The sequence below is a fragment of the Megalobrama amblycephala genome, linkage group LG9, assembly GCF_018812025.1.
Source record: "Megalobrama amblycephala isolate DHTTF-2021 linkage group LG9, ASM1881202v1, whole genome shotgun sequence".
Lineage (NCBI taxonomy): Eukaryota > Metazoa > Chordata > Actinopteri > Cypriniformes > Xenocyprididae > Megalobrama > Megalobrama amblycephala.
This window is the reverse complement of record NC_063052.1, coordinates 36,694,026-36,718,689: the sequence shown is the minus strand read 5'-3', so window position 1 is coordinate 36,718,689 and position 24,664 is coordinate 36,694,026. Positions and strand designations below refer to the sequence as shown.

The following is a 24,664-nucleotide window of genomic DNA, read 5'->3' as shown; positions in this document are numbered from 1 at the left end:
TGTAAAAAATTTCCTGTAGAAATTACAGTAACTTACTGGCAGCAGTTTGCCAGTAACTTACTGTAAATTGAACTTACAGTAAAAATACTGTATTAATATTTACAGTACCATTTCAATTGCTGTAAACATATTTACAGTACACAGGGGCGCAGGGGCGCCAGAAAATGTCTGTTTAAAAACAGAAAAATACTGTCAGAAAAAAAGCATAGATAAACTGTAAAAAACATCCCGTGAAAAGACGGTACTTTTCTGGCAGCAGGAGCATCAATCTGGTTAGTAATAAGTGAAGCTGGGGATGCTGTTTGCAGTGGCGTAAATTAATATGATAGTTTTTTCCTTACATCTGCTATAATACAATATGTCATTAGTCCCGAGAGTATGTACATTAGTTAATAAATACGAGGATCTGCAATTCTTATAAGGTTGTCCTGATAGACTCGTGGCAGCATTTTCATTTAGCATGCAAGAGGTTCTGGGTTCTAACCCAACCATGCAGAGTTGGGTAATCCAGGGGCCAAAGAGTAAAAGTCCTGCCATATTTTTATTCTACCCACTGAAGCATTAATGAGATAAATAAGTGATTAATTGAGTGATGATTGAGCATCATTGAAGACACCTGATGATAACAAGCAGAATCACCAAAGGAGAAAATCACAATTTTTAAGTTACCATCATCGAGGTCAAGGTTTGCTTTAGTTGGGCTCTTGACCCTTGACTTTTTAATATTAGGTTTTATTTGGGCAGTTTTAACTGCATTAAATCGAACCAGACAAGCAAAGTTAAAAGATAATCAGGTGGTGTTGGTTATGTTTTCACATAATCATTATTTGATCTGAATCACTGAACTCATTTAGAGCCTAATCTCTGAGTTAGATTTACATTATTGATTACAGCAGCACTGTGATTCTACAGCACAAGATCTGCTTTCACAATACAGATATTTTTTTTTTTAAAAAGTTGTCTTTATCACAAAAAAAATATATATGTATATTTTAGGCACACACACACACAGACATCAAGAATTAGCCTGTGAATCTCAATGACGGTGACAAGCAACATATTGTGATCAACAGATCAACTCTGAACATTAGAAAACAAGCTACTAAAAAGTCACAGAAAAACAGCAAAATGTTAATAGTGAGAATAAAGAAAATTACTAAGACAATTCAGCTCATAATTTATTCATGCAGCAATGCATGATGGGAGCCATGGATGAATTTTGATTGGTGGCACCCAGAATGCATTGCAACATGCTTTATGATGGGCACCACTGTTGAGATTCACAGGCTGATTCTTGATGTCTGTGTGTGCCTAAGAGAAGGATTTTTTTTTTTTTTTGCTCAGAACAACTGTTTGTGAAATCCTTCAGATTATATTGATAAAGCTGATCTTGTGCTGTAGAATCACAGTGCTGCTGTAATCAATAATGCAGGGATGGACAACTCCGGTCCTGGAGGGCCGGTGTCCAGCAGAGTTTAGCTCCAACCCTAATCAAACACCAGCTAATCAAGGTCTTTAGGATTAGTACACAGCAAAAACTGCAGTGTTAAATTAATTCTCCTGGGAGTACATGTGAGACCATACTCAAGAGTGTTAAAGTGTTAAAATAAGAGTGTTAAAAGAACACTGAAAAGTGTTAAAGTTAATAAGATAATTAAGTGATTAATTGAGTAATGATTGACCATTATTGAAGACACCTGATGATAACAAGCAGAATCACCAAAGGAGAAAATCACAATTTTTAAGCCACCATCGTGGAGATGAGGGTTTGCTTTAGTTGGGCTCTTGTCCCTTGACTTTTTAAAATAATATTTAGTTTGGGCTGTTTTAACTGAGTTATGACATCCAGACAAACAAATGGCAAAAATGATCAGGTGGTGTTGGTTATGTTTTCACATAATCATTGCTTGATCTGAATCACTGAACTCATTTAGAGCCCAATCTCTGAGTTAGATTGACATTATTGATTACAGCAGCACTGTGATTCTACAGCAGATCAGCTTTATCAATATAATCTGAAGGATTTCACAAACAGTTCTGAGCAAAAAAAAATGTTTCTCTTAGGCACACACAGACATCAAGTATCAGCCTGTGAATCTCAACAGTGGTGAGAATAATAAAGCATGTTGCAGTGTATTCTGGTTGCCACCAATCAAAATTCATCCATGGCTCCCATCATGCATTGCTGCATGAATAAATTATGAGCTGAATAAATTATGAGCTGAATTGTCTTATTTTTCTTTATTCTCATATTTTATTTTGTTCCGTTTATGCGACTTTTTAGTAGCTTGTTTTCTAATGTTCAGAGTTGATCTGTTGATCAGAATATGTTGCTTGTCACCGTCATTGAGATTCACAGGCTGATTCTTGATGTCTGTGTGTGCCTAAGAGAAAGATTCTTTTTTTTTTTTGCTCAGAACAACTGTTTGTGAAATCCTTCAGATTATATTGATAGAGCTGATCTTGTGCTGTAGAATCACAGTTCTGCTGTAATCAATAATGTGAATCTAACTCAGAGATTGGGCTCTAAAAGAGTTCAGATATTCAGACCAAATAATGATTATGTGAAAACATAACCAACACCACCTGATCATTTTTTCCATTTGTTTGTCTGGATGTCATAACTCAGTTAAAACAGCCCAAACTAAATATTATTTTAAAAAGTCAAGGGACAAGAGCCCAACTAAAGCAAACCCTCATCTCCACGATGGTGGCTTAAAAATTGTGATTTTCTCCTTTGGTGATTCTTCTTGTTATCATCAGATGTCTTCAATAATGGTCAATCATTACTCAATTAATCACTTAATTATCTTATTAACTTTAACACTTTTCAGTGTTCTTTTAACACTCTTATTTTAACACTTTAACACTCTTGAGTATGGTCTCACATGTACTCCCAGGAGAGTTAATTTAACACTGCAGTTTTTGCTGTGTACTAATCCTAAAGACCTTGATTAGCTGGTTCAGGTGTGTTTGATTAGGGTTGGAGCTAAACTCTGCTGGACACCGGCCCTCCAGGACCGGAGTTGTCCATCCCTGCAATAATGTAAATCTAACTCAGAGATTGGGCTCTAAATGAGTTCAGTGATTCAAATCAAATAATGATTATGTGAAAACATAACCAACACCTGATCATTTTTTCTCTTTGTTTGTCTGGATGTTATAACTCAGTTAAAACAGCCCAAACAAAATTTTATTTTAAAAAGTCAAGGGACAAGAGCCCAACTAAAACAAACCCTCATCTCCACGATGGTGGCTTAAAAATTGTGATTTTCTCCTTTGGTGATTCTGCTTGTTATCATCAGGTGTCTTCAATTTTGGTCAATCATCACTCAATTAATCACTTAATTAACTCATTAACTTTAACACTTTTCAGTGTTCTTTTAACACTCTTATTTTAACACTTTAACACTCTTGAGTATGGTCTCACATGTACTCCCAGGAGAGTTAATTTAACACTGCAGTTTTTGCTGTGTACTAATCCTAAAGACCTTGATTAGCTGGTTCAGGTGTGTTTGATTAGGGTTGGAGCTAAACTCTGCTGGACACTGGCCCTCCAGGACCGGAGTTGTCCATCCCTGCTGTAGCGCCTCTGATAGCAGCGACAACGAGCACTCAACATGATTTCAAAAACAACACATTCTAGCGCCAGATCGCCTATTATTAACTCAAATTGATAATCAACTAGAGCTGTTTCTTTTGTATTATATATCCGTGCTGCGAGAGGTTTCAAAACGTGGTCGGGACAATATCGACCCTTTCAAAAAGTGGTACACTGCAAAAAACTTCCTGTAGAAATTACAGTAACTTACTGGCAGCAGTTTGCCAGTAACTTACTGTAAATTGAACTTACAGTAAAAATACTGTATTAATACAGTATTTACAGTACCATTTAACTTGCTGTAAACATATTTACAGTATAGTATTTTTTGCTGTAAAAAATACAATAATTTTAAGGTCTTTTCTCTAGAAATATATTTTAATACAATCAAAAACATATAACTTTACACTGTAAAATTTCCTGTAATTCATTGTCCACTGTTTCTATTTACTATAAAGCTGTACAAATTGTAAATTACTGTATTTTAACAGGTCTCAGTAAATAATAAAAAGACAATGACAACTGTATAACGTTTATAATTTTGTTTTTAATTGTTTAATTGTAATACTTGAAATAACATTTTAATATTCTTGCAGACTGAACTTTCAGTTTTCTTCACAAAATCTGATATTCCCAAGCCTGCAGTAACATTTATACATAAACGTTTAACATTACAGCATTTTAAAACAATTAATGAACAAATTCAGTCATAAGAACAATCTTAAAAACTTACAAATTTAAAATAACTCTCCGCAGTGGAATGTGTTTGCTCTCATACACTGAAGCGGTGTTAAAGTTAATGAGATAATTGATTGATGATTGAGTGATGATTGACAATTAGTGGTGACACCTGATGATAATAAGCAGAATCACTGAAGAAACAACAAGAGAAAAAGAGAGAGACACAACATCTACAACTGACTTCCAGCAACATTATTACACTTATTATTAACCAGTTTGATTTGATTTCTGTCATACATTCTGTCAACAAAAGTTCTTATTGAGAATTAACAGATGTTTAGATGTTTAGTTTAGTTTGAAGTCACCATGATGGTGAAAAGCATTTCCTTTAGTTGGGCTCTTGACTCTATTTATTAACCTTAATTTATATCTGGCTGCTCCAACTTTGTGTTTATAAAGCACATTTGTTATGGCCAGAGAAACTAGACTGTGTTTCCCAAAAGTGCTGTTAGCCAAAATTGATCAATTTAGGTTTACAATGCTTTGGGAAGCACAGTCATAATGGTTGTGTTTTGATGATATTCTCATTGTGAAATGGCCAGATTCATTGGTAACATCCAGTATTACCCGATTACATAGATTTTTATAATATTTCTTTACAGTACATCACTGTTACCGCTTGAGTTCCAGCAGAGCTTTTATAATCTGAAAGGTTTTTTTTGAAACACACACAGACATCAAGAATCAGCATATGACCCTCAACAATGGTGACAATCAAACAAAGTGCTTCATGTTGCAGTGCATGATGGGAGCCACCAATCAAAACTCATCCATGGCTCCCATCATGCATTGCTGCATGAATAAATTATGCAGCTGAATTGTCCTGTAATTTTCGTAGATTGTTCATGTTTGCTTTATTTTTCTGTTGTTTTGTTGTGACAGTAGCTTGTTTTGTGATGTTCAGAGTTGATCTGTTTGTCAGTATTTTGTATTTATTTATCATCACCGTTCTTGAGAATCATATGCTGACTCTTGATGTCTGTGTGTTTAAACACTGAAGCTTCAGTGTGTAATGTATTTTTCTTAAAAAAAATGTTTCTACTACTGTTGGATCTCAAGCTGTAAAATCACAGGACTACAATCATTAATACTAAAGCTACACATCAAGCAAACGGTCAGAGATTGAGACTCTAAACAACGTCAGGTCATCACATGATGACAATATCACCAAAACATATTGTGACCATAACAAATGTGCTTTACAAACACAAAGTTGGAGCGATCAGAGAAAAATTAATAATAAAAGGTAAAGAGTCAAGAGCCCAACTAAAGCAAACGCTGACCTCTTTCATGGTGACTTGAAATGAAACTCCATAAAACATTAATTAAGACCTTTTTTCTCTCTTTCCTTCAGTGATTCTGCTTATTATCATCAGGTGTCTCCACTAATTGTCAATCACCACTCAATCATCAATCAATTATCCCATTAACTTTAACACTGCTTCAGTGTTAATTTTTAACACCCGGCAAGATGGACTCATATATGTACACTTTTAGTGTTAAACCAAAAATACAAATTATGTTAATAAAAAGCAGGAATATTTGTACACACCTTTGCAGCTGCCTGGTTCTTGCATCGGTGTCTTCCTTTTCTTCTTTCTCCAAGCGGAAAAATAAGCCTCTCTGTGATTGGTCAGTTTTCACGCTCATTTGTTTTTACTGTATTTCAGTTTACAGTAAATGAAAAATACTGTATTTTATTGACGCCAATGGGATATTTCCCATAATGCAACTTTTAAATACAGTAACATACTGTATAACTGTTTTACAGTAAAATACAGTTCATATTACAGTAAAATACTGTGTAATTTACAGAAATTGCTAACAGTGTGCGCTATAATATAGTCGACAGCTCGTGTGGCAGGGAGCACGCGATTTAAGGGGGCGACGCCGAGTGTAAATCAGTGCATTGTTAATGATGCCCCAAAATAGGCAGTTAAAAAAATTAATTAAAAAAAATCTATGGGGTATTTTGAGCTGAAACTTCACAGACACATTCAGGAGACACCTTAGACTTATATTACATCTTGTGAAAAAGCATTCTTGGGCACCTTTAAGGAATTTTGCTTATTAGTATGGTTGAAATGGATCATTGAAGGTCAACAGCAAATACATTGCTTAATAAAGTGAGATTAAATACCTCACTTAATTAACATTTAATTAATGCAGGTTTGTGTAATATTCTGAGTTTGCATTTCACTGTTTTTATTCATTTTGAAGGATACTGAATCTGTTTTCTAGTGAGATGAGTAAATGATGTTCACATTTCTAGAACTACAATAATCATCATGTTCACACAGCGCACACAACACCTCTGACCTTACTGCTGATTTCTCTCAACACAAGGACAGGAGAGCTCTCAGTCAATAAATGGGAACACAAAGTAACTTGTGTTACTTATTTGAAATACAGATGTTTTGTTGTAAATGTAAAAGTTAATGCTATATTAGTTAATTGAAAAAAAAAGTAATCTGGTTATAACTCACATTACTTGTAATGTGTTCCCCCCAACACTGATAGTAATGATGAAGAATGAGTCGTTCAAGCTGAAATAAGAGAAGTATGTGATCGTATGTTTGTGGCTCATTATCATCAGCTCACAGTTCTTCTTGAAGAGAGCAGCTCATTTTCAGCTCTAATTTCAGAAAACATGCAGTAAATTCTTCTACTATAATATAAGTAAGCAATAAGGTATGAGAGTGGTATGCTGTATCATGAATTAAGTCACTGCTGAAGGGTGTTGTTAGGCACAACAATTTGTTTCATTTATTCACTATACAGCACTAGCCACGAGTACCTTATTGCTTTTATAAAACGGTTACCACACGATACAAATATTAAAGCCAAAAATATGTATCAACTTTCATGAAGTAGCCTAAACTTTCACTAAAAGCCTTCCTTCCACCAGAAAGAATGAACAGCAACAGAAGTTACATTATTACACCATTAGATGGCGGCAAAGACTTTATGAGTGTGAGTGTGTCAGTCAGTAGCGAAGACTTTTACATTGAAAAGACTGAATTGTTGTGAACACGGAACAAGAAGCAACTGACAATTGCTTTGACTAGCGCTGTCAGTCACGGGAAAACCCCTTTTAAAGGATTAGTTCACTTTTAAATAAACTTTTGCTGATAATTTACTCACCCCCATGTCATCCAAGATGTCCATGTCTTTCTTTCTTCAGTCGAAAAGAAATGAAGGTTTTTGATGTAAACATTCTAGGATTTTTCTCCATATCATTCATTTCAATGGGCACCAAACGGTTCAAGGTCCAAATGGCAGTTTCAGTGCAGCTTCAAAGGGCTTTAAACGACACCAGACGATACCAGACGATGAATAAGGGTTTTATCTAGCGAAACGACTGGTAATTTAAAAAAAAAATTAAAAAGTTTAAGTTTTATAAGCACAAATGCTGGCTTTGCTTTTTTCTCCGATGCGTGTTCGTGACGTCACGTAATACGCAATTACATTGAAAAGGTCACGGTTGACGTAGGCGTAGCAACCACAGTTTCATTCGCTCAGGATTGTGTATAGGAAATCTCTGAAAAGTCACAAATTTCTGTCCTGACAAAAATTTTCTTTTAGGCTTTCTAATATTAAAACACCCAGCATACGCACACTTTTCAAGCGTGAGTTTAAAATATTCTAACTGACCGCCAGGCGACCCTTATTTTAGAACGTTTGCCCTTATTGTTTCCATGGCGACGCATGCGTGTCACGAGCGCTGAACGTAGCCACAATAAGGGGCCGTTCACACAGAACGCGTTTTTCTATTCCAATGTGCTACTTTCCCATTGTTTTTCTATGTAAACACGTTTGACGGACGTGCATGACCGTTACGCTCGCGTCTCACGTCTTTTGCAGCGCCTCACACATGAGCACCGCGTTTTTTAGGAGGCCGTGTCAAGTTAAAAGAATTTCAACTTTTACACACAGCGCAGCTCATCAATGTCAGTTCCGTTAGCATGTTGCTAATGTACTGTTAAATGTGGTTAAAGTTACCATCGGTTATTACTGTATTCACGGAGACAAGAGAGCCGTCGCTATTTTCATTTTTAAACACTTGCAGTCTGTATAATTCATAAACACAACTTCATTCTTTATAAATCTCTCCAACAGTGTGTAATGTTAGCTTTAGCTACGGAGCACCATCAAACTCATTCAAAATCAGAAGTAAACAATATAACAGTATACAATACTCACATAATCCGACGCATGCATGACGAACACTTTGCAAAGATCCATTTTGAGGGTTATATTAGCTGTGTAAACTTTGTTAAGGCACTGTTCAAGGCAAGCGCAAGCTCTGTGGGCGTGGACCACAGGATTTAAAGGGGCCGCAGCATAAAATCGGCGCGTTTATAATGATGCCCCAAAATAGGCAGTTAAAAAAATTTATAAAAAAAAAACTATGGGGTATTTTGATCTGAAACTTCACAGACACATTCAGGGGACACCTTAGACTTATATTACATCTTTTAAAAACATAATCTAGGGCACCTTTAAATCTTGTCTATAATTCCACACATAAACATGTCAAAGATTTGATGACGTTTTATTGTCATGTGTCTCTACAGATCTGAAGAGGATGCAGCAGTATGAAGGTACAGTGTGTGTCTGAACTACACTAGATTACATTCATATACTCACAGCTTCATTACTGACCTACAGGATGATTAAACACTGATTAAATATTAAAATCATCGTCACAAAATATCTGTATTAAGTTGTGATTCATATTCTCTGTTTTCTCAGTGGATGTGACTCTGGATCCTGATACAGCTAATTCTGAACTCATCCTGTCTGATGATGGAAAACAAGTGAGACTTGGAGACACTGAGCAGGACCTTCCAGACAAACCAGAGAGATTTGATAGATATGTAAATGTCCTGGGAAAGGAGGGATTCTCCTCAGGGAGATTTTATTTTGAGGTGCAGGTGAAGGGAAAGACTGAATGGGGTTTAGGAGTGGCCAGAGAATCCATTGACAGGAAGGGAGAGTCCACACTGTGTCCTGAGGATGGATACTGGACTGTACAGCTGAGGAATGGGAATGAATATGAAGCCTGTGATGATTCTCTTATCCCTCTGTCTCTGAGAGTGAAGCCGCAGCGGGTCGGTGTGTTTATGGATTATGAGGAGGGTCTGGTCTCCTTTTATGATGTGGAGTCCAGCTCTCATATCTACTCTTTCACTGGTCAGTCTTTCACTGACAAACTCTATCCATTTTTTTGTCCAGGCCTTAATAATGGAGGTAAAAACTCAACTCCACTGATCATCACACCTGTCAAATACAATAAATGAATGAACTTGCACCCCTAATATGAAATAGGAGTTAGGATATTAAAGTAATGATCTTAATAATTAAATCTGAAAACATTATGTATTTGCTGCTCTTTTTTCTTAATTTGTTGCTATTTCTTTTCATTTCAGTTTTTAAAATCTGTAAGCTGTAATTGCACATTTTAATGCAAAAATATGTTTGTTCAATAAATGATTTTTCCCATAAATATTTGTTTCATAATTTCATGCCATTTTTTTCTCTTATCTCTACTTGACAAATTGAAACTGCATCATAAAAACCAAACTATAGTAACTTCCACAAGAACCAACAAGGTAATTGTTCTCAAGCGTCAAAGCAAGTACAGTTAAGCTTCTGTTTATGTTCGCTGATCAATGTTTATTTTTGAGTATAAGCCTAAATCAGTCTGTTCATCATAAAGCGATCTAGTGTCTTCAGAAAATTTGGACCAGGCCAACCCAGGAAAACCCAGGCTCGGCATCAAGGGGAAATTGCATGGGGAAATCTTTTGCCCTTACACTAAATTTCTCAATCATGTGGATTCCATTTGAATTGTCTGGATTTCGCCTGTGAAAATTCACCAAACATCAGTTAATGTATTGTCATGATCACCAGTTTGAGTGCCCTATTTAGCCACCTGAGGACACTCCAACACGGACTACTTCTCACCACACTTTTGAACTACTATTCAAATGACCCACTTCCCGGACTCATTATCCCGTTCATTGCACCCAGCTGTTTTGTGTTTGTTCATTAGTGTCTATTTATACCTGGTTTGTTTCTGCTTTTGTTATGGTGTTTTCATGGATGTTTCTGGTTTTCTCCGTTTTGGTTTTCTTTGTGTTTTTCTTGTTTTTTGTATGGACTGTCTCTGTGGATTTTGACACTTGCCTGTTTTTGGATTACGTTTCTGGATTACCCCATTAAAAGCTGCACATGGATCTTACCTTCTCATCTCTGTGCAATCCGTGACAGAAAACACCATCACCGATAGATCCAGCAGCATGAGTCTCCGGATTCTTCCTCTAGCCACCATGAGGGAGCAAATGGCTCGACTTCGGGCATTGAGGGCTCTACATCAAGAGGGATGGGAGGTAGGATGCTTCGCCCAGACGTTTTGGACTATGGTGGGGTTAAATTATAATGATGTCGCTCTTAAGGAGATTTTTAATAAATGCCTGGATGACCCTCTGCTTCAATAGGAGTTGGAGGGGCTTCAGATCCTGGATTTTTGGGGCTTTGTCAAATATCTCCACCATAGAAGCAAGTGGGCAACACCTGGTCAACCAGAACCCTACCGTAGAGACTTTCCCTCTCTGAGTCAAGACCCTGGTCTCCAAAATCCCACTGGGAGGCACAGGGTAAGGAGAAAGAGGAAAGCGAAGGAGTCCGCTCCAGCCCATGAGTCCGCTCCAGCCCCTACAGAAGAGATGGGCACAAAGCTACCGCCTCGGCCGCGTAAAAAGAGGAGGAGGAGGAAGAAGGCTTCCTCCATCCCTCAAGGTCCAGAGGCCTTCCCAGAGCCCGCTGTAGGCCCAGAGGCCTTCCCAGAGCTTGCGGTAGGCCCGGAGACCACCCCAGAGGTTGTTCTTGCGCTTCCCAAGCGTCTTGCCCTGCCGGCGCCACCCAAGTGCCTTGCCCTGTCGCCGCCGCTGCCCAGGCCGTCTGCCCTGCTGAAGTCTACCTGGTTAGTTCCTCCAGCACCACCCTGGCACTCGGCCAGGACCCTGACCTTCTTGGAGCCCCCGTGGTCTGTTCCTCCGGCTCCCCCCTGGCCTTCGGTCGGGGGCTCTGGACCTGGCCCGCCGTCCCTCCCCCTGGTCCTCCTCTGGTCCACATCACTCCTGAGAGTTTTGTTTTGTGTTTGGTCAGGTGGAGCGTCTGGTAGCCGCTCCGTATGGAGGGGGTACTGTCATGATCACCAGTTGGAGTGCCCTATTTAGCCACCTGAGGGCACTCCAACACGGACTACTTCTCACCACACTTTTGAACTACTATTCCCATAACCCACTTCCCGGACTCATTATCCCATTCATTGCACCCGGCTGTTTTGTGTTTGTTCATTATTGTCTGTCTATTTATACCTGGTTTGTTTCTGCTTTTGTTATGGTGTTTTCATGGATGTTTTGGTTTTCTTTGTGTTTTTCTTGTTTTTTTTTGTTGTTTTTTTTGTATGGACTGTCTCTATGGATTTTGACCCTTGCCTGTTTGTGGATTACGTTTCTGGATTACCCAATTGAAAGCTGCACATGGATCTTACCTTCTCATCTCTGTGCAATCCGTGACATGTATGCACTCCATAATACAATCAAATAGAATATTTACTAATATAAAGGTCATACAGTTTATAGTAAAATAATTAATAATTCTTCAACTAGACAATAAGTCTACCGTAGATTCATTTTGGCATTGATAGCATTTCCAAACAGCTTGAGTATTACATGTCTGAGTCTCACAGTTCCATATCTGCCAACACTTTTGTGATATTTGGACAGAAATTTATTTTTGGTAAAGCGCCTAAACAAAATCTCATGGGAACTTCAGTTTTTGTGATATCAACTTAAAATTTGGAACACAAATTGGTTATAAATATGGGTTGGATTTGATAGTAATTTTAGAGAAATTTTGTACTATATATTTTATATAAAATATGTAGTACAGTAAATTTGATTTACAGTAAATTTAAACTTCCATAATGTTTTCCTACTTTTCATTTTCTGAAGTGCTTTCACTTGAGCAATAACCTGCTGATTGTCTTCTTTAAAACGAGACCAAACTTGTCTATATTCCAAAGAATTCTTGAATTACAATCATTTTAAGTTCATGTATTTTACAAAAGATTTAATAGTACACATTTTTCACCTGGGAATTCCACACTGGGTTATTACACCCTCCCCCACTAAAAAAAAAAAAAAAAAAAAAAAATTAAATTGCAAGTTCCAAGCAGTGAGAAAGGGCCCTCGCACCCGTGCCACTGCCACCCGGTGGGCAATATGCATTTATGTATATAAAAATAGAAGCACAATGTCAGTCATTTGCCACACTTCCTGCTACCAGCTGGTGTTGCTATGATTATTATGATAATTTTGGCGTGTAGGTCTTCAAGCCAGGGCACTTATCAAACATGTAAAGTTTGAGGCAGATTGAACATGCTTTAGCACTCAGTGTGTTGGTAGCATGATTTAGAATGTTCCTAGCATGTTTAGTACTCAATTGCATATTTTAGTATGTTTCTAGTAGTGCATCACAGTGTTAAACATGTCACTTCCTGTTGCCAGTGGGTGGCGCGATTACTATAACTGAATATTGTCATGTAGATATGTAGATGTGTTCAGGGCAGGACTCTTTTCAAACGTGAAGTTTTGGGTAGATTGGACATACCTGAGTTAGAACAACTTCCTGTTTTGTGTCTTTAATCACATACATTAGCACTTAGCCAGGTGTTGCATGATTTAGCGTGTTTCTAGCATGTTTGGTACTTTGTGGCATATTTAAATTTGTTTCTGGGAGTGAATTACAGTGTAAAGCATGCCATTTCCTGTTCACAACAGGTAGCACTATGACTAACTGAATATTTGCATGTGGATGTCTTCAGGCCCGGACTAAGGCCTTAAGATTAGACTGACCAAATTTGATGATGTTCTGGTTAAATCTCAATGAGGAGTTAATCACAGTGTAAAACATGACTTTTCCTGTTGCCGGCAAGTGGCACTATGACTGTAACTGAATATTGACATGTAGATGTCTTCAGGCCAGTACACTAATAAAACGTGAAGTTTCAAACAGATTGGACATTGCACAAATTTTGCAGAGAAAATTCAAAATATCTCACTTCCTGTTGGGTTTACAGATTTTGCACCAAGGGACTTTTTTGTAGGTGTTGTGCCATTACATCTGTCTGCTGAATTTCATGCCTGTACGTGAAACGTAGTGTGAAGGGCACTTAATTGAAATTTTGTAGGTGGTGCTATCGAGCCATTTTGCCACACCTAATTTTGAAACTCATATCAGACGTACATTTTCACCACCTCTTACGAGTGTGCAAAGTTTCATGAGTTTTCGAACATGTTTAGGCCCTCAAAAAATATGATTCATTTCGGAGAAGAAGAAGAATTGACGAAGCAACAATTACATAGGGTCCTCACACGATTGGTGCTCGGGCCTTAATAAAAGTGTAATGTACATGCTTTCTCACAGATTAACAATACAATCAATATCTTCTACTTCTGTACAGCTGTGACATCACTACCATCATCTAACTTTCAGTCCTGATGTGTGTTGAGAGTGTCTTGTCTTTTGTTTCACTGGTGGACCTCCAGATCATCCTCCCACTGAGCAAATTAGGTCCAGAAGACGTCTTTTTGAGGTCTTGTCTCAGGTTGAAAAGACGTCCACTGAGGGGCCAGAATGAAAGTTTTTATGACGTCTTTTTTTGACGTCTTCTGAACATCCGATATAGACGAACAAGCAGAATCACCAAAGGAGAAAAATCACAATTTTTAAGCCACCATCGTGGAGATGAGTGTTTGCTTTAGTTGGGCTCTTGACCCTTGACTTTTTAATATTAGATTTTGTTTGGGCTGTTGTATCAGCTAGTCAAGCAAAGAGAAAAGATTATCAGGTGTTGGTTATGTTTCACATAATCATTATTTTATCTAAATCTCTGAGCACATTTAGAGCCCAGTCTCTGAGTTGGATTTACATTATTGATTACAGCATCACTGTGATTCTACAGCAGAGGATCTGCTTTTACAATATGATTCAAAAAAATTCAGAAAAGGTGTGTTGAACAAATAAGAAAAAAGGTTTTTTTTTTTATTTTAGGCACACACAGACATCAAGAATCAGCCTGTGAATCTCAACAGTGGTGACCATCAAAAAGCATGTTGCAGTGCATTCTGGGAGCCACCAATCAAAATTCACACATGGCTCCCATCATGCACTGCTTCATGAATAAATTATGAGCTCAATTGTCTTAGTAATTTCCTTTCCTTTGTCACCGTCATTGAGATTCACAGGCTGATTCTTGATGTCTGTGTGTGCCTAAAAGAAAGATTTTTTTTTAATCAGAACACCTTATGTGAAATCTTTCAGATTATATTGATAAAGCTGATCTTGTGCTGTAGAATCACGGTGCTGCTGTAATCAATAATGTGAATCTTACTCAGAGATTGGGCTCTAGATGAGTTCAGTGATTCAGATCAACTAATGATTATGTGTAAACATAACCAACATCTGATCATCTTTTCTCTTTGCTTGTCTGGCTGTTATGACTCAGTTAACAGCCCAAACAAAATCTAATATAAAAAGTCAAGGGTCAAGAGCCCAACTAAAGAAAACACTCATCTCCACGATGGTGGCTTAAAAATTGTGATTTTCTCCTTGGAAGGATTCTGCTTGTTCGTCTATATCGGATGTTCAGAAGACGTCAAAAAAAGACGTCATAAAAACTTTCATTCTGGCCCCTCAGTGGACGTCTTTTCAACCTGAGACAAGACCTCAAAAAGACGTCTTCTGGACCTAATTTGCTCAGTGGGCTGTAGTGACAAGTGGACACCACCACATACACCTCCACAATGTATTGACACATGTTAAATGTCTCTTCAGCACTGCATTAATCTCTTAGTGTTTCATCCAGCCTTCTAACTATACCTTAAACTGACAAAACTATAATTCTGCTGTATATCATTATTATGACTGTAGCCTTACAATACACTTAACAGTTTATAACTCAATCAACAAAAATATTACTGTTTCAACTCTTCCTACTCTTCCTCATTATGAAGGACACAGATTCAGTGATGGATGCTCAGCTGGGCTCGTACACAGCAGGTCTCCACATCAGTGTTTCCACCACAAACACTCCAGTTCACTGGTTGAAGTGTGGCTCACCCAGGGTGTCATACGTGATTCCTAGGTCACCTGTTTCTGCCAGAAGTTCTCCTCATAGGTTCTGATGCCAAGTCACCTTCTTCATGCTCGGCTTTACGGATCCTTCCTCCAGCTCCTGCACCTCTTGAAGATCTCCCAGCACCTCTTCACTCTTCATCAGACTCCTCTGGGTGTTCCTCCAGATCCAGTGGGTTTACAGAATCATCAATGATTTCTTCGATGTCAGGTTTCTTGTCAGGTTTCCTGTTTCTCTCCTCTCTTCTAGGGTGGAATTCTGCTGCAGGTGGATCCAGATCTGTTCCTGTTCTCTGCGTTGAATCCACAAGTCAAACTCCTCATCACTGGAACTGTCTGTTCTGTCATGGTGAGTATCCGTCATGGTTGTGCTTCCTGTTTTGATCTGTCCCTCTGACATCCTTTTCTTTCCAGACAAACATTTGCTTTTCCCAGTATGCCTACAGTTTTCCTGGGCCGCCTCTTTCTGACAGGTTCCTCACCAACACATGATCACCTGCTCCAAGACAGATCTCCACACCTTCCTTTCTTTACAGTCTATGATTATCCCCTTTACATTATATTATTTGTGCAAATGACCTACAATAAACAAAGACATGAAACTAATTAAATAACGATTCTTTGAGGTCATTACATTTGTTTGAGCTTCTACATCAGGGATGGACAACTCCGGTCCTGGAGGGCCAGTGTCCAGCAGAGTTTAGCTCCAACCCTAATCAAACACACCTGAACCAGCTAATCAAGGTCTTTAGGATTAGTACACAGCAAAAACTGCAGTGTTAAATTAACTCTCCTGGGAGTACATGTGAGACCATACTCAAGAGTGTTAAAGTGTTAAAATAAGAGTGTTAAAAGAACACTGAAAAGTGTTAAAGTTAATGAGTTAATTAAGTGATTAATTGAGTGATGATTGACCAAAATTGAAGACACCTGATGATAACAAGCAGAATCACCAAAGGAGAAAATCACAATTTTTAAGCCACCATCGTGGAGATGAGGGTTTGTTTTAGTTGGGCTCTTGTCCCTTGACTTTTTAAAATAAAATTTTGTTTGGGCTGTTTTAACTGAGTTATAACATCCAGACAAACAAAGAGAAAAAATTATCAGGTGTTGGTTATGTTTTCACATAATCATTATTTGATTTGAATCACTGAACTCATTTAGAGCCCAATCTCTGAGTTAGATTTACATTATTGATTACAGCAGAACTGTGATTCTACAGCAGAAGATCAGCTTTATCAATATAATCTGAAGGATTTCACAAACAGTTGTTCTGAGCAAAAAAAAAAAAAAACCTTCTCTTAGGCACACACAGACATCAAGAATCAGCCTGTGAATCTCAACAGTGGTGAGAATAATAAACCATGTTGCAGTGCATTCTGGGTGCCACCAATCAAAATTCATCCATGGCTCCCATCATGCATTGCTGCATGAATAAATTATGAGCTGAATTGTCTTAGTAATTTCCTTTATTCTCATATTTTATTTTGTTCCGTTTATGTGACTTTTTAGTAGCTTGTTTTCTAATGTTCAGAGTTGATCTGTTGATCAGAATATGTTGCTTGTCACCGTTGTTGAGATTCACAGGCTGATTCTTGATGTCTGTGTGTGCCTAAGGGAAAGATTTTTTTTTTTTTTTTTTGCTCAGAACAACTGCTTGTGAAATCCTTCAGATTATATTGATAAAGCTTATTTTCTGCTGTAGAATCACAGCTCTGCTGTAATCAATAATGTAAATCTAACTCAGAGATTGGGCTCTAAATGAGTTCAGTGATTCAAATCAAATAATGATTATGTGAAAACATAACCAACACCTGATCGTTTTTTCTCTTTGTTTGTCTGGATGTTATAACTCAGTTAAAACAGCCCAAACAAAATTTTATTTTAAAAAGTCAAGGGACAAGAGCCCAACTAAAGCAAACCCTCATCTCCACGATGGTGGCTTAAAAATTGTGATTTTCTCCTTTGGTGATTCTGCTTGTTATCATCAGGTGTCTTCAATAATGGTCAATCATCACTCAATTAATCACTTAATTATCTAATTAACTTTAACACTTTTCAGTGTTCTTTTAACACTCTTATTTTAACACTTTAACACTCTTGAGTATGGTCTCACATGTACTCCCAGGAGAGTTAATTTAACACTGCAGTTTTTGCTGTGTACTAATCCTAAAGACCTTGATTAGCTGGTTCAGGTGTGTTTGATTAGGGTTGGAGCTAAACTCTGCTGGACACTGGCCCTCCAGGACCGGAGTTGTCCATCCCTGCTGTAGAAAGAGAGATGACTGAGAGACATTACAAAAGAGAAAAGATTGTGCATTTTGAAGTTTAATGAAGTTTATGAAGTAATGAAGAAGGATAAAGTTTAATTCTTCAGTTGAGGGATTTTGACACACTGAAGTATGTTCAATAGTAACACTGATTCTTGTCTTATCAAACACCACTAATAACGTGTTGATTGTCCTGGTTGAGCAGAGAAACACAGAGAAGGAGAAAGCAGCCCGTGTCGAGCTCTTCACTGATCTCATCCGCTCCATTGAGAGATGTCAGACTGAACTGCTGGAGATGATGGAGGAGCAGCAGAAAGCAGCAGAGAAACAGGAGGAAGAGCTCATTGAAGAGCTGGAGCAGGAGATCACTGAGCTAAAGATGAGAAACACTGAGCTGGAGCAGCTCTCACACACTGAAGATCACCTCCACCTCCTACAGGTCAGTCAACATCTCTCTGATCAATGATAATGCAGTATATGACACCATAACACTCCCCATGATGAAGGATTTCTCCTCTCTCCTGCTGTAGATTTACTCATCCCTGTGCAGCTCTAGAAACACCAGGAACTGGTCTGAGATCAGTGTGAAGACTGATGAGAGTCTGGAGACTGTGAGGAGAGCTCTGACTCAACTGCAGGACACTCTACAGGAGAAACTCACACTAACTGGTATGATAATATACACACAACACTGATAGTAATGAAGAATGAGTCGGTCAAGCTGAAATAAGAGAAGTTTGTGATCATGTGTTTGTGTCTCATTATCATCAGCTCACAGTTCTTCTTGAAGAGAGCAGCTCATTTTCAGCTCTAATTTCAGAAAACATGCCGTTCAAACATGCTGACTGCTGGACTTTAAATTTGAAGTTTATTTAAGTTTAATGCTTATAGATTTGTATTTGCTGAATAAACACAACACTAATCAACTCCAAAACTGAGATGAATAACATTAGACACAAAAATAACTTGAACATAAAACACACTGTAAAAAATTTCCTGTAGAAATTACAGTAACTTACTGGCAGCAGTTTGCTAGTAACTTACTGTAAATTGAACTTACAGTAAAAATACTGTATTAATATTTACAGTACCATTTAACTTGCTGTAAACATATTTACAGTACACAGGGGCGCAGGGGCACCAGAAAATGCCCGTTTAAAAACAGAAAAATACTGTCAGAAAAAAAGCATAGTATACTTTTATAAGCATACTTTTCTGGCAGCAGGAGCGCCAAAAAATAATGTAAAATAACCGTTATCTTAAAACATTTATTTTCCGTTATTTCAGTATTTTTCGGGTGCCCCTGCTACGCAGAGTTTATAATGTAGATGAATCAATAGCACAACACAGTTGTTAGTTTCAAATGACGGTCCATTTCATGATGCCCACAAAGCAATCAACAGACAACCATCATCACCTGAAGTTATTTTGTTTAGTTTTCATTTCTACTGCAAATGTGTTTAACAAACACACTGTCACAGCAGTCAGAAAAACGAGTGAACATTAAGAGTGAAGAGCCCAACTAATGGAACAGCTATTCACCATTATGGTGACTTCAAATGAAACAGTTAAAACCTCTGCTAATTCTCAATAACAACCTTTGTTGATGTCTAACATAAATCAAGTCAATCTGGTTAGTAATAAGTGAAGCTGGGGATGCTGTTTGCAGTGGTGTAAATTAATATGATTGTTTCTTCCTTACATCTGCTATAATACAATATGCCATTAGTCCCGAGAGTATGTACATTAGTTAATAAATACGAGGATCCGCAATTCTTATAAGGTTGTCCTGATAGACTCGTGGCAGCATTTTCATTTAGCATGCAAGAGGTTCTGGGTTCTAACCCAATCATGAATGATTTTTTTTTTCTCATTAAAACCAAAGATGTTCATCAGTGATTGTATATCAAGAACAGGGATACGTTTATGTGTAGCTATTTTGTTTTGTGATTTCAACCTAACAAATAGAGAGTCTCTGCAACAGAGCGATAGATTGAAGCGCTCGTCCGTGTGAACACGGCTCAGTGTGCACGAGCGCCAAGAGAACACTGTAGCGCCTCTGATAGCAGCGACAACGAGCACTCAACATGATTTAAAAAACAACACATTCTAGCGCCAGATCGCCTATTATTAACTCAAACTGATATCGACCCTTTCAAAAACACTGTACACTGTAAAAAACTTCCTGTAGAAATTACAGTAACTTACTGGCAGCAGTTTGCCAGTAACTTACTGTAAATTGAACTTACAGTAAAAATACTGTATTAATACAGTATTTACAGTACCATTTAACTTGCTGTAAACATATTTACAGTATAGTATTTTTTTGCTGTAAAAAATACAATAATTTTAAGGTCTTTTCTCTAGAAATATATTTTAATCAAAAACATATAACTTTACACTGTAAAATTTCCTGTAATTCATTGTCCACTGTTTCTATTTACTATAAAGCTGTACAAATTGTAAATTACTGTATTTTAACAGGTCTCAGTAAATAATAAAAAGACAATGACAACTGTATAACGTTTATAATTTTGTTTTTAATTGTTCAATTGTAATACTTGAAATAACATTTTAATATTCTTGCAGATTGAACTTTCAGTTTTCTTCACAAAATCTGATATTCCCAAGCCTGCAGTAACATTTATACATAAATGTTTAACATTTCAGCATTTTAAAACAATTAATGAACAAATTCAATCATAAGAACAATCTTAAAAACTTACAAATTTAAAATAACTCTCCGCAGTGGAATGTGTTTGCTCTCATACACTGAAGCAGTGTTAAAGTTAATGAGATAATTGATTGATGATTGAGTGGTGATTGACAATTAGTGGAGACACCTGATGATAATAAGCAGAATCACTGAAGAAACAACAAGAGAAAAAGAGAGAGACACAACATCTACAACTGACTTCCAGCCATTAAACATTATTACACTTATTATTAACCAGTTTGATTTGATTTCTGTCATACATCAACAAAAGTTCTTACTGAGAATGAACAGATGTTTAGATGTTAATGATTTAATGAAAGTTTAGTTTGAAGTCACCATGATGGTGAAAAGCATTTCCTTTAGTTGGGCTCTTGACTCTATTTATTAACATTAGTTTATATCTGGCTGTTCCAACTTTGTGTTTGTAAAGCACATTTGTTATGGCCAGAAAAACTGGACTGCGTTTCCCAAAAGTGCTGTTAGCCAAAATTGATCAATTTAGGTTTACAATGCTTTGGGAAGCACAGTCATAATGGTTGTGTTTTGATGATATTCTCATTGTGAAATGGCCAGATTCATTGGTAACATCCAGTATTACCCGATTACATAGATTTTTATAATATTTCTTTACAGTACATCACTGTTACCGCTTGAGTTCCAGCAGAGCTTTTATAATCTGAAAGATTTTTTTTGAAACACACACAGACATCAAGAATCAGCATATGACCCTCAACAATGGTGACAATCAAACAAAGTGCTTCATGTTGCAGTGCATGATGGGAGCCACCAATCAAAACTCATCCATGGCTCCCATCATGCATTGCTGCATGAATAAATTATGCAGCTGAATTGTCCTGTAATTTTCGTAGATTGTTCATGTTTGCTTTATTTTTCTGTTGTTTTGTTGTGACAGTAGCTTGTTTTGTGATGTTCAGAGTTGATCTGTTTGTCAGTATTTTGTATTTATTTATCGTCACCGTTCTTGAGAATCATATGCTGACTCTTGATGTCTGTGTGTTTAAACACTGAAGCTTCAGTGTGTAATAAATTTATCTTAAAAAAAAGTTTCTACTACTGTTGGATCTCAAGCTGTAAAATCACAGGACTACAATCATTAATACTAAAGCTACACATCAAGCAAACAGTCAGAGATTTAAACCATCACATGATGGCAATATCATCACCAAAACATATTGTGACCAGATTCTATTTTCTCTGACCATAACAAATGTGCTTTACAAACACAAAGTTGGAGCAATCAGAGAAAAATTAATAATAAAAGGTAAAGAATCAAGAGCCCAACTAAAGCAAACGCTGACCTCTTTCATGGTGATTTGAAATGAAACTCCATAAATCATTAATTAACACCTTTTTTCTCTCTTTCCTTCAATGATTCTGCTTATTATCATCAGGTGTCTCCACTAATTGTCAATCATCACTCAATCATCAATCAATTATCCCATTAACTTTAACACTGCTTCAGTGTTACTTTTTAACACCCGGCAAGATGGACTCATATATGTACACTTTTAGTTAAACCAAAAATACAAATTATGTTAATAAAAAGCAGGAATATTTGTACACACCTTTGCTGCTGCCTGGTTCTTGCATCGGTGTCTTCCTTTTCTTCTTTCTCCAAGCGGAAAAATAAGCCTCTCTGTGATTGGTCAGTTTTCACGCTCATTTGTTTTTACTGTATTTCAGTTTACAGTAAATGAAAAATACTGTATTTTATTGACGCCAATGGGACATTTCCCATAATGCAACTTTTAAAAACAGTAACATACTGTATAACTGTTTTACAGTAAAATACTGAAATTGCTAACAGTGCATTTCACCAAACATCTGCAAAGTTATATCTGTTTGTATAAAGGAGAAATATTAAGAGCTCAAACTCAAAGCAATAAGAGTTTCTGTTTGATTCTCTAAATATCAGCAGAGACACAAACATTGATCAGATAAAACATGATATTTTACTCATTTAAATATAATCTTAAATCTTGTCAATAATTCCACACATAAACATGTCAAAGATCTGATGATGTTTTATTGTCATGTGACTCTACAGATCTGAAGAGGATGCAGCAGTATGAAGGTACAGTGTGTGTCTGAACTACACTAGATTACATTCATATACTCACAGCTTCATTACTGACCTACAGGATGATTAAACACTGATTAAATATTAAAAACATCATCACAGAATATCTGTATTGAGATGTGATTCATATTCTCTGTTTCCTCAGTGGATGTGACTCTGGATCCTGATACAGCTAATCCATATCTCATCCTGTCTGATGATGGAAAACAAGTGAGTCAGGGAGACATTGAGCAGAAACTCCCAGACAAACTAGAGAGATTTGATAGATATGCAATTCTGTTGGGAAAGGAGGGATTCTCCTCAGGGAGATTTTATTTTGAGGTGCAGGTGAAGGGAAAGACTGACTGGACTTTAGGAGTGGCCCGAGAATCCATTGACAGGAAGGGAGAATTTACACTGTGTCCCAGTAATGGATTATGGACTGTGTGGCTGAGGAATGAGAATGAATATAGTGCCTGTAATGATTCTCCTGTCTCTCTGTGTCTGAGAGTGAAGCCGCAGCGGGTCGGTGTGTTTGTGGATTATGAGGAGGGTCTGGTCTCCTTTTATGATGTGGAGTCCAGCTCTCATATCTACTCTTACACTGGTCAGTCTTTCACTGAGAAACTCTATCCATATTTTAGTCCAGAACCTAATGTTGGAGGTAAAAACTCAACTCCACTGATCATCACACCTGTCAAATACAATAAATGAATTTACACCCCAATATGAAATAGATTAAAGTAATGATCTTAATAATGAAATATGAAAACATTATGTATGTGCTGCTATATTTACATTTTTTGTTTTTCAGTTTTTAAAATCTGTAAGCTATAATTACATATTTTAATGTAAAAATATAATGCTTGTTCAATAAATGATTTTTTTTCCATAAATATGTTTTCTCCCATCTCTACTTGACAAAGTGAAACTGTAAAATCTTACCATAAAAATGAAACTAGTAACAGTGTTTCTCAGCAGTGTTTCTATATGTGAATTAAAGCTTAATCTGTTTGTACTAAATCCAGAAAATTTGGACTAAATCCAGGCCCGGCATTCATTAAATTGGCTTGACAAAAACAACTTTCTGATCTTAATCTTATTATTATTCTTCTTAGACTAAAATTTCTAAATGCTACTCCTCATAGACTTTCAAGCTACAACCACCAAACTCGGACTCAACCTTCAGAATGTTCTGAGTTAGTGTGCTCCCTCTTTTCAGTCTGATCCAACTTACGGTTTTCCTAAAAATGCTGATCAAATCTTGCAAAAATCCCATAGACTTTCATTATTGGCATGTTCAAATGAGCAAAGACTTCAAACTCCAACTGACAATTCAAATTTTGACAGTAGAGGCTCATTAGACTCCATCTAGATCTATCTATCTATCTATCTATGTCTATCTAAACACTGATTCACAATGCTCCGATGCTTTCTGAAGCAGTGAATCTGCAGTTCCCAAAGTCACGTGATTTCAGCAGTTTCGCAGTTTGACATGCAATCCGATTCATGATTAGATACACTGATTCATCATGCTCCGATGCTTCCTGAAGCAGTGTTTTGAAATCGGCCATCACTAATTTAGTCGCTATTTAGTTTTTTTGCCGCACCATAAATATTCTCGTCGCTTTATAATATTAATATTGAACCACTGATTCACATAAACAGATTTAAATTTGTTTTAGTACCTTTATGGATCTTGATAGAGAAAATGTCATTGCTGGCTATGCAGGCCTCACGGAGCCATCGGATTTCAACTAAAATATCTTAATTTGTGTTCTGAAGATTAACGAAGGTCTTACGGGTGTGGAACGTCACGAGGGTGAGTAATTAATGACAGAATTTTCATTTTTGGGTGAACTAACCCTTTAAATAGGCAGAAGCCACAGGTGTTGGAGATAATCAGGCTCCACCCCCATCCAATTGGCAACTATACTCAGCAAGGGAAAAAACAAAACAAAACAGCAGGGGCTCATAACAGGGGCAAAGTAGTTTAATTCCTTAATTAAACTATTATCTGACTCCATTTTATTATGAGCTCAAATTTA

At 37.1% G+C, this 24,664-nt stretch overlaps 1 protein-coding gene across 1 annotated transcript in view; it reads left to right on the top strand.

The window, feature by feature from the left end:
- LOC125276261 overlaps positions 1-23,378 on the top strand; it is a 28,880-nt gene extending 5,502 nt beyond the window's left edge. The window contains exons 7-16 of the mRNA XM_048203764.1: positions 8,920-8,946; positions 9,098-9,640; positions 10,619-10,737; positions 10,846-11,424; positions 15,594-15,722; positions 15,801-15,899; positions 18,026-18,259; positions 18,351-18,489; positions 22,605-22,631; positions 22,783-23,378. Coding sequence (XP_048059721.1) covers positions 8,920-8,946; positions 9,098-9,640; positions 10,619-10,737; positions 10,846-11,424; positions 15,594-15,722; positions 15,801-15,899; positions 18,026-18,259; positions 18,351-18,489; positions 22,605-22,631; positions 22,783-23,330 — 2,444 coding nt within the window. The 3' untranslated portion in view covers positions 23,331-23,378. The remainder of the gene's footprint in view (positions 1-8,919; positions 8,947-9,097; positions 9,641-10,618; positions 10,738-10,845; positions 11,425-15,593; positions 15,723-15,800; positions 15,900-18,025; positions 18,260-18,350; positions 18,490-22,604; positions 22,632-22,782) is intronic.
- Positions 23,379-24,664: the final 1,286 nt, after the last annotated feature.